The sequence below is a fragment of the Rhinatrema bivittatum genome, chromosome 1, assembly GCF_901001135.1.
Source record: "Rhinatrema bivittatum chromosome 1, aRhiBiv1.1, whole genome shotgun sequence".
NCBI lineage: Eukaryota > Metazoa > Chordata > Amphibia > Gymnophiona > Rhinatrematidae > Rhinatrema > Rhinatrema bivittatum.
This window is the reverse complement of record NC_042615.1, coordinates 126,284,297-126,295,651: the sequence shown is the minus strand read 5'-3', so window position 1 is coordinate 126,295,651 and position 11,355 is coordinate 126,284,297. Positions and strand designations below refer to the sequence as shown.

Genomic DNA, 11,355 nt, shown 5'->3' with positions numbered 1-11,355 from the left:
GAGCATTTGTGTGTGATTGAGAGCTTGTATATAAGAGACCATGAGTGTGATTGAGAGAGAGACTGGTCAGGGAGGTGAGAGAGACCGAGACTGTTCGTGGGGTCTAATTGGAGTTATGTGTGTGAGTGACTGGTTGTGGGCGCTAAGGAAGAGGACTGTGAGGACAAAGCTTCAGCAGCCCTTGCTGCTTCCTGTGAGTGCTATTGGCCTGGAAGGGAAAGGAGTAGGAGAGTTGCTGGAGAGGGTAAGAAAAGGTGGCTTTTTAAATTTATTTTTCTTGATTGCCATTTTAATTATTGGGTATTATGCGATGTCTGCTGTTTTGAAATATTTTATTGATATTTGGACATGTTTTAATAATTTTTATGAGTTTTTAATTGTTGGATATTCTGTTCAGCAGCTGTTTTGTAACATTTTTAGTAAAGCTTTACAATTATTTCTGTGTGGGGCGCTATAGCAGCTTGGCTTATTCTGTTTTCCCAATAGGAAATGTATTAGTGTTTAGGGCCTGGTTTAATAGTTGTATTCCTTAGATAGGGTTGTTACTGGTTGAGTGTGTTCCATAATACAGGTGTATCTTTGTGCGGGTTAGTTTGTGTGCATTATTGCAGATCCTGGGACTATGTTAGGTGCTATATTTCTCTTTCCATTTCTCTAGGTTTGCACTGCATGCAGAGTGGCTTTTTTGGTTTTCCATTCCAGTTTCTGTCTCCATATTTATAATGTGTGGTCTTTCTGTACTTGGTGAAGGTCAGTTCTGGGTGTGTGACAGAGGTGAGATATTTTACTAGCATGTAGGCTTTTGTATCAATCTTATTTGTTGTGTTTTCTCAATAGGATATGCATTAGTGGTAAATTACTGTCTTTTCATAAGAAGGGCTATTGTGCCTGGTAGTAAAGGGAGTTTGTTTTGCTTTTACTGAGATGTCATCAGAACCAGAATATCTTTTTTTGTATGGCGAGTTGTACAGGGTAATGCCCTAGATCTGCTCTGCACTCATTGCGGGGGGTTGAGGGGATTCCTGTGGATGCAGAGTGCATGTTTACATTTAGCCCCGTGACGGTCACATGCTCAGTGTGTCACGCATGTGAGAACCATCTGTCAGGTGTGTCCCGGCCAAAAAAAGGTTGAGAACCACTGGACTAGTATACAATGGAAGAAGATAACAAAAACTGCCTTGGATAAGGCGTGATATCCTACAGAGGGTCATGCTGTATGACTGCAGCCGGGATATATACTTGGCAAGAAATATTGGACAGATCGGATAGACCATTTGGTCTTCTTCTACCATCATCTAACACATTACTATCATACTATGAATTTTCAGCATCATATAATCCAGACAGGACTGTTGAGTATCCAACCTAAAAAATATTCAGGTCGGAAAATATTGAGCTTGAGCAATTAGACTAAATTGCGTTCAAATTCTGCTGGTCTAATCTTCATGACAACAGACTTCAAAGAGTACCACCATCCATGCCAGGTGTACCACACGATCCCATTATCTGTCATGGCTGTGTAGGGGCCTTTGTAGTATAAACCATTCAGATTGGCAGAATGACACCTGGTGAATACAGAAACAGAACAAGTCAGCAAGTACAGTGTTTAAGTGAGTTCTTTAATTTTCTTTAGTAACTACAGAAAACATCTGCATAGTCCAGCACCTAAGATTTTGGAATCATTTCAATGCCAGTGATTTCTAATCTTACCAGCACTGACGTGGTATATATGGACTGACACTGCCAGAAGAAGAAGTATTGATGAAAACCTTCAGGGGCCAATGACGTGCACTCAAAACAGGTGCTCGTATTGAGTGCCTGTTTTCCTAACACGCTCGCAGCTACACCCCCTGTGACCCAATGCAATATTTAAATGATAGGGAAATTGGGCAGCTTAAAAAAGGGCACTCAAAGGAGTTTATTGCATCGGGCGCTCACAATTGCAAGGGGTGCTCAATATCAGCATCCATTTTGATCGCACTTCTTTTCGGTTATTTTGCTGAAGTACTGATTTCAGTGCTGGTTTATTATATTTGGCACCCTTTGCTACATGCATCTAAATTGTGTGGCCATAAGAAAAGTGCACTTCTTTTTGATCCAGCTAAGTAGCACCGCCCTGATCTGCCCATTACCGGCTCACAAATTGACTGGCTAAAATACAGCCAGATAAGTTACTTATCCAGCTATCTAGCAGTTGCTGAATATAACTGGCTATCTGCCAGCTGAATATTGGGCCAAATGTTTTCATTTACATACAATTTACATGCGTTGGGTGCTATCACATATGCGTTTGTTAGGGCATGCTTTTTGGGTTCGCTAATCTCCTTACTGCATCAGAAGCTATTCTTCTGCACTCAAAACACGTGCCCAACTACAAGGAAAGCATGCACTAGGCTAAGTGCACCTTATTGCATTGGCCCCTAAGTGCTAAGCAATTTTGGGGAAGGAAATTTCATACAAATAAAATGGGATTGGTCAAATATTACATTCAATACATTTTGCCTAGATTTAGCCCTGATTCTTTAAATTAAAAGATTTACTAGTGATCAAACAAAATACATTTTTTGTGGTGCAGTTGTTTGTTTTCAGGAATTCTTCCCTTCTGGATGTCATTGAACAATGATTCCAAGCCTCTTGCCTCTTGTTGGCAGAAAAACTGAAGTAGTGATTTTAGATGTCAAAGCTATCTGAGTCTAATACATGGGTGAAAAGTAGAGAACGCTGTCTATACATAGTTTCCAACAGTTCCACACTGTGCAAAGAAACACACACAGAAACCTTTAACATTTCTATTCACAGAAAGAAAAGAATATTGCATCCCAACTGTGTTCTTTGGCTTCACTGTCTCGCCACATCTGACTGACTTTTTACAGTTTTCTCTCTGTTTTTTTCTTGCGTTTCCTCCTTATATTTTCATTCAGGCCCATTGGGATGAGCAGGCATGAGGGAGCAATGTCCCCCAGTATTGACCCCATGCCCCCCCCCCTTTCTACCCCTAAGTCTTCTCCCCCCACCATGCAATCTTCTCTTCTATCCTTGGTCCTGTGCTCACCACCAGGGCCGGTGCAAACATAAGAACATAAGAAAATGCCATACTGGGTCAGACCAAGGGTCCATCAAGCCCAGCATCCTGTTTCCAACAGTGGCCAATCCAGGCCATAAGAACCTGGCAAGTACCCAAAAAATAAGTCTATTCCATGTTACCATTGCTAATGGCAGTGGCTATTCTCTAAGTGAACTTAATAGCAGGTAATGGACTTCTCCTCCAAGAACTTATCCAATCCTTTTTTAAACACAGCTATACTAACTGCACTAACCACATCCTCTGGCAACAAATTCCAGAGTTTAATTGTGCATTGAGTAAAAAAGAACTTTCTCCGATTAGTTTTAAATGTGCCCCATGCTAACTTCATGGAGTGCCCCCTAGTCTTTCTACTATCCGAAAGAGTAAATAACCGATTCACATCTACCCGTTCTAGACCTCTCATGATTTTAGACACCTCTATCATATCCCCCCTCAGCCGTCTCTTCTCCAAGCTGAAAAGTCCTAACCTCTTTAGTCTTTCCTCATAGGGGAGCTGTTCCATTCCCCTTATCATTTTGGTAGCCCTTTTCTGTACCTTCTCCATCACAATTATATCTTTTTTGAGATGCGGCGACCAGAATTGTACACAGTATTCAAGGTGCGGTCTCACCATGGAGCGATACAGAGGCATTATGACATTTTCCGTTTTATTCACCATTCCCTTTCTAATAATTGCTTTTTTGACTGCCGCAGCACACTGTACCGACAATTTCAATGTGTTATCCACTATGACACCTAGATCTCTTTCTTGGGTTGTAGCACCTAATGTGGAACCTAACATTGTGTAACTATAGCATGGGTTATTTTTCCCTATATGCATCACCTTGCATCCACATTAAATTTCATCTGCCATTTGGATGCCCAATTTTCCAGTCTCACAAGGTCTTCCTGCAATTTATCACAATCTGCTTGTGATTTAACTACTCTGAACAATTTTGTGTCATCTGCAAATTTGATTATCTCACTCGTCGTATTTCTTTCCAGATCATTTATAAATATATTGAAAAGTAAGGGTCCCAATACAGATCCCTGAGGCACTCCACTGTCCACTCCCTTCCACTGAGAAAGGTATTGGATGCCCTAGGCAACCCTTGCGCTGCCCCCCCTACCTGTTTTGGCGCCGACTGTTCACTGCCCTGAGAAGCACACAGTCTCTATTTCTTTTTGCCATGAGCGAGATAGGCCCCACTTGCGGCACCACGTGGCTGCTCTTCGGTGCCCCCTAGGGCTTGGCACCCTAGGCGACCGCCGAAGTTCACCTAATGGGCATGCCGGCCCTGCTCACCACTGATCTGGAGGAGCAGAACAGTGCAGGAGCACCATAATCTTGCACAAGCTGCCACAGTTTAAACCGCGAGTCTGAACCTGACTGGTAGAGGAGGCTAATGTTGCATTAAGCACCACACTCCTGCTGACAGGAGGAGACTGGGAGAGAAGAAGGGAGTAGAGGATCAAGGGGGTGAGAGGACTGCATGAGAGGGAAAGATTGCATAGGGGAGGAAGGGGGAAGAGAAGATTGCATGGATTGAGGGGGATAGATGATTGCATGGCGAGGAAGTACCTCCCCAATAAATGGATGCCCCCCCATAGTTTTCATGCTGCAGATGGTCCTGTTTCCTTTTCTCTTCTGCTGTATTGCTCCACGACCTCTCTACCATACCATCTTCATTTAATACTCCATCAAATGAGCCTGAAATCATTTTAAAACTGAAAAATGAACTGTCTTCAATTACAGTTTTTTAGACTACATGTTAAAAGGTGTGAAAATGATTTCTAATATGTTTGTAAATGAATATATTTACATTTCCATGTGTCAGCCCTGTCCCTTACTATAAGTTCTGTTTCCTTCTCCAGGATTCCTTTCTTCTATCCAGGGGCGGTTCTATAATGAGGCAGGGTGAGGCAGCTGCTTCAGGAGGCAAATTTTGGAAGCAGCATATACTGCCCCTCCAAACTCCTCTAGTGGCCACTTCACCCTGCCGCTAAAACAACAAAGGACCAGTGCATAATTCCCCCACCCCAGCGCAGCTAGGATCTCCTTCATCTTTGACATTTTCTGCAAAGATGAAGGCTTCTGGTGTGCTGCGACTGGAGTTCATCTCGCTCGCGGTGAAGATGGAAACCCTGAGATGCTGCGAGCAGAGCACGTCCCACTTGCGGTGAAGATGAAGGCCCCAGTGAGAGTGTGTAGAGGGGTGTGTGTTTGTGTGTGTGTGTGTGAGAGATTGTGAGCCTGGGGGGTGAGAGAGCATGTGTGAGGGTGCTTTGGGGGGGGGGGAGAGAGAGCATGTGCGAGGGTGTTTAGGGGGAGAGAGTATGTGAGGTGCTTGGGGGGGAGAGTATGCGTGAGGGTGTTGGGGGGAGAGAGTATGTGTGAGGTACTTGGGGGGAGAGAGTATGTGTGAGGGTGCTTGGGGGGGAGAGAGTATGTGTGATGGTGTTGGGGGGAGAGAGCATGTGTGAGGGTGCTTGGGGGCAGAGAGTATGTGTGAGGTGCTTGGGGGAGAGAGCATGGGCAAGGGTGCTTGGGAGAGAGAGCATGTGTGAGGGTGCTTGGGGGAGAGAGAGTATTGAGTGATGGTGTTGGGGGGATACAGCATGTGTGAGGTACTTGGGGGGAGAGAGCATGTGTGAGGGTGCTGGGGGAGAGAGTATGTGTGATGTGCTTCGGGGAGAAAGTATGTGTGAGGGAGCATGTGTGAGGGTGCTTGGGGGGGGAGAGAGCATGTGTGAGGGTGCTTGGGGGGTAGAGAGCATGTGTGAGGGTGCTGGGGGAGAGAATATGTGTGATGTGCTTCGGGGAGAAAGTATGTGTGAAGGTGTTGGGGGTGAGAGAGCATGTGTGAGGGTGCTTGGGGGGGGGGAGAGCATGTGTGAGGGTGCTTGGGGGAGAGAGAGTATGTGTGAGGTGCTTGGGGGGAGAGAATATGTGTGATGGTGTTGGGGGGAGAGAGCATGTGTGAGGGTGCTTGGGGGGGAGAGAGTATGTGTGATGGTGTTGGGGGGAGAGAGCATGTGTGAGGGTGCTTGGGGGAGAGAGAGCATGTGTGATGGAGTTGGGGGGAGAGAGCATGTATGAGGTTGCTTGGGGGCAGAGAGTATGTGTGATGGTGTTGGGGGAGACAGCATGTGTGAGGTGCTTGGGGGGGAGAGAGCATGTGTGAGGTGTTTGGGGGGAGAGAGCATGTGTGAGGTGCTTGGGGGGGAGAGAGCATGTGTGAGGTGTTTGGGGGGGGGGAGAGAGCATGTGCGAGGGTGCTTGGGGGGGAGAGAGAGCATGTGCAAGGATGGTTGGGGGGGAGAGAACATTTGTGAAGGTGCTTGGGGGGGAGAGAGCATGTGTGAGGGTGCTTGGGGGGGGATGGAGAGAGCATGTGTGAGGGTGCTTGGGGGGGTGGAGAGAGCATGTGTGAGGGTGCTTGGGGGGGGGTGGAGAGAGCATGTGTGAGGGTGCTTGGGGGGGGTGGAGAGAGCATGTGCGAGGGTGCTTGAGTGTGGGTGCCAGAGAGAGGGAGCCTATGGGGGGTACAGAGAGGGGGGTGCTATCTCGTCCCTCTCCTCAGGCAGCAGATTGCTTTGAGCCCCTTCCTCTATCATTCCCTATTTCCTCACCACTTTTTTATTCTGAATTTTTTTTCTGATCTCTCACTTCCTCTTTTGTTTCATCTCTTTCTCTTTCCTTCCAGTTCCCTTTCTCCTCTTTATTTCATTTTTTTTTCCCAGCTGATCTCTCTCTCATATTTTGCATTTTATAATTTTTTTTTCCATTATCTACTATGAGAGTAATTTTCGAAGGAACTGCTGTGGATAAATCAGTGTTTTACATGCAGGATTGGTCTTTACAAAATTACCTGCCTGATATGTGGGTAAACTCATGCGCATATGTCATGTTCACACTGAAGTTTACCTGAACCGAGCAGAGGCGTTCCTGGGAGCAGAGTTGGGCAGTGGTTTGAATTTATGTACATGTAACCTATGCGGGGTAGATTTGGTGGGGTAATTTTCAAAGTGAACATTCATAAGCTCGCTTTGAAATTAGGTATAACCTAGGCAGATATTTGCAGTTATGCAGGATGTTTGAAAATTGCCCTCTCTACGTGCTGACCTAGATCAATTATGAATTTGTTTAAGAAGGCATCCTGGTCGGGTGCCATATAAACATGGTACCAAAGTCCCATGAGATCCATTAGGCCTTTCCAGTAAGGGCTGTATCAGCGGGATTGTTCTTTTCTTCTTGTCCTATCCCCACAGGGTGGATCCTTCTGTCCAAATCTATAAGGGCTCAGGGAGGAGTGTGAGGTGACAGCAGAATGTGCTGTGGTTGCTCTCCTTGTTCCTGGAGAAGGAAGGAAAAAGTTCCTCTCTCTCCTTTAGGAGGACTTTGGGAGCTCGCCTGTCTGTGGGGTTTCAAGGTCGGTGTGGGTTCCATGAGGGTCCCTGTCCCAGAGTCAAGGTAGAAAGAGGCTCGTTCTCAAGCGCTGGTCTGACTAACCAGGTATTGTATTATCATCTGCCAAGTGGGAGAAAAAGGCGTTCAGTCTTCTGACCAGGATGTGAGGAGGAAGGAGCCTGCAAGAGCTATCAGGAATCCAAATCCCACCTATTTCACTCAAACAGCATGAGAAATTCAATTCTGGTGATCTTTCTCCAGTAAGTACTTGGGAGTTTGTGTCTACTGACTTCATTGAAGAACTGGTTCCATTTATTTTTTTGTACTTCTGCACTGCTTTACTTGATTTTGGACTTCAGTAATGTATATCTTCATTTTGGAACAATACTGTGTAATGACTGTGATTGGAGAGACTGTGTGTGCGATCCCCTTGGGCCTAGGAGCAATGCTTCCCCCCAATGGAGAATCCTGATTCCAGACTTGCAGCAAGTTGGACAAGAATCTGTAGCCTCTCAAGGTGGCCTCTTGCTTATACAGGGAGTGCCCTGTGAAAGGGGTTACAGTACCATAGTAGATGATGGCAGATAAAGACCAACTATTACCTCCAGTCTGCCCAGATAATCCTGTCCACACTACAAGGATATATCTCAGCTGCCAATCATAGAAATTTGACCACTTGTAGGATATCACTCCATATCCAAGTCCACTTGGCAGATGGTATTTTTGTTTTCTTTCTTTTGGTTCTCTACTATCTGGGTAAATAATCACACATGACCCCTATGTCATCAAGTTCCCACCACCATCCCTGCTCCAATGTCTTACCACCAAGTTTTGTAATAGTCTAGATAGCTTCCAAACTAGTGAGGCTGTTGCCAGAACATGCACTCACCTTGCTGGACAGTACCCAGCTACCACAAACCTGTTAGCATCGACCCATTTGATTTCTAGAGAGTTCTAGTCTGCTGGAACCACGTGAAATGAAGTACCTGGGTTGGTACCAGCAGGCTCCCCAGAAACCAGCTGGGTCAGTGCTAAAAGGTTGGTGGTGGCTCTATACCATGCAGCATGGCCATGGGGACCTAAGAGGCTAGATGTTTGGACAACAGCCTCACTAGTTTTGGCAATGGCTGAGCTATGTAGGGGAAAACTCCTGGCTAGTTATAAATGAAGAGCCAAGGTGCTGAAACCCAATGGGGGGTTGGTTTTGATTGAACTGGAAGCCTAAAAGAGCAGAAGAAAACTAGAGGGCCCCAAAAAGAGAAAAGAAAGCATAAGAGGGATCTAATGCAAGTTCCTCCAAGGTGCCATAGATAACAATCCTGCCCCACTTAACAATGTGCCCTATATTGTTTCTAAGCTCCTTGACCGATAACAATGTCTCATCTATACTGAAGATTTCTCCATTATCTATCTAAGTTTTGGCAAGCTGAATTGGTAAATATTTTGAAATAAAAATGTTTTAAAAAAAAAAGATGAATAACCTGTTAAACCACCAGCCCGCCTGTTCCTCTTCAGCACAGTTCCCCTCATAGTTGTCATTGTCCTTGTCAGGGGTGCTGAATTTCATTCCTTTGTGGCTGGCCCACCATTTTGCTTCAGGGTGAAATCCACCAGAGAGGGAATCGCCAGCTGTACCAGAGTATTCCCCACAATTCATGAGGTAGGAGGTCTGAGGAAAAGGAAGTTTACACTTCACTAGCACTGGAATCGCGCTGCATCAACACTGCATGAAACCAATCTCATTATAACTACAGTGTGCAGAGGAGCAAGAACACCCAAGCCAATGGACTGTTCTGCTAACAACAAGATACACAGTTCAAAGAAAATCACTTCAAAAAGACAGAAGATAGTTTCTAGAAAGAACTGAATTGACAAGGCTAAAGAAATGTTCATTTTCACAATATGGTTGTCTGGAGGCTGGGGTCATTGTATGTTTTGCCTCATTAGCAGTTTCAGAAACAGAATTCTCCAGGTGCTAGCACATAAAAATTGTGATTCTTAGTAACTGTGTTTTAAGTTTTGAGACAGAAAACATTTTAGGAGTATTCATGAACAGGAGAAAAATGCCGAAATTCACTCTGTGGCTTATTATGTAACACTAATACTGGAGCTCCTGCTCAGGAGATCAGGTTTGATGTGTGTAAATGGACGCGGTTTCATTACATGGTATATATAACTTATCCTGTAAAAGCATTGCTGTCTGTAGCTTGATCTCCTTGTTGCGCGTGAGAGGGGCTATCGAGTCCTATCCATGGGTGGGAAACATATTTCAACATTCTACTGGAAAGCGTTTATAAATGGCACATACACTTCCCAAATAATTCACAACAACACAGCTTGATTATTCCCAAAACAATTCTCTTTACTTCAAATAATGATCAGAAGAAAAGCCTTATAGAAGAGAAAACATTTGCACTCTAAGTCCATGCAAAGTGCTCTTTGATGGGAGAACTCCTGCCCCAAAACTTTAATTCTGTTGTGGAAAATTGCCAAATTGACCATGGGCACTGCCTGTCTCAATCTTTGGCTTTTATATAGTCTCCAGCATTATACAGAAGTATTTTTCTATTACTGATCTCAATTTATGCTTGACTATAACCCTCTCAAACACATCAAGAAGCTTGATGGACTCTCTACTGGGTAACATCAAGCTAGGTTGAGAGAACATTGCACAAATCTCATCTTTGGGTGAGTTTCCTCACTCCAAAGGTCATCAAATCTTCACAACAGAGCACTGTTCTGTTCATACGTCTGATTTTGAATGTCAAAGTGGCCCCTAACCCCTACACTAATACCTAAATCTCACCATGAGTGACTAGGTGGGCCTCCCATAGAGATATAAATACCTATCTAGTGTGCAAACATTACAGCAATATTCTCTCGCTCTCTCTCTCCCTCTCCTAGGCTGGCTTTTGAGGAACTTAAAACTACTAAACATGGTCCCCCCAGTGGTTGCAATAAACTGCCTATTACCATAGAACACACCCCTTTTCCCTATGATATTTAGTGCATTTTGATAAATCCAGGCATAAGTTAGCTGGTTAATGATGACAATCAGTGCTAACTGGCTAAGTCCTTTCAACCTACCTCCCTATAGAAGCAATCCTCCCTCCCACTCAAAAGACAGTAGGGTTGACAGCCCCTCTTCATTCCCCTTTCTTCCACCTGATGACTTAAGTGACAGTGGGACACAAATTCCCCCCTCCTCTGATTTCCAAAATTTGCCCAGATTCTCCCTTCCTCACAGCAGTTCCCCTTCCAACCACAGAACGCTCCTAAAGTTCTCCTTTGCCGAGCCAGAAGGAGAACCACCCTTTACCTCCTGTCAGTTCAGTGTGCTCTGACAATGCACGTCAATTATTTTAGTAAAATAACTATCTTAAAAGTAATCTATAGGTATATATTGAAATGCATTTTATATTTATTTATGATGAATTAAATTGTATTTTTTCATTTATTAGCTGCTTTGGGAAGTATTCTTTACTAAAAAGTCAGGATACAAAATTAAAATGCAATGAAAACTTTCTTGATATTCCTCTACTGGTTAGTACAGGAATCTTGGTATCCCATGCTATCATGAGATCAGCTAACTCCAACTGTGACACAAGTACATTTGCTTCGCTGTCAATCTTTGTAGGCCAGGGCTTCTCAAACAGTTAATCATGTTTTCAGGTCTTAATGGTCTGATACCTGCAAGTTTTAATGCTTATTTAAAATTGTATCACCATTCAAGGCCTTTAAGATCTGCCTATCTAGAACTGTTAAATGTTCCTTCCCATAAGATTATTAGATTGGATGAATCTAAGAGTGACTCTTCTACGTACGTACAGGGTCCCTACCTCTGGAACTCATCCTCAGCCTTTAAAAGAAGAAACTTCCT

General features: G+C 44.3%; 1 protein-coding gene across 1 annotated transcript in view; it reads right to left on the bottom strand.

Annotated features, from left to right (window-relative positions):
* Positions 1-1,020: 1,020 nt before the first annotated feature.
* Positions 1,021-11,355, bottom strand: part of FGL1 (fibrinogen like 1) — a 120,846-nt gene continuing 110,511 nt past the window's right edge. The window contains exons 7-8 of the mRNA XM_029587035.1: positions 8,957-9,144; positions 1,021-1,565 (exon numbers count right to left, since the gene is read on the bottom strand). Coding sequence (XP_029442895.1) covers positions 1,406-1,565; positions 8,957-9,144 — 348 coding nt within the window. The 3' untranslated portion in view covers positions 1,021-1,405. The remainder of the gene's footprint in view (positions 1,566-8,956; positions 9,145-11,355) is intronic.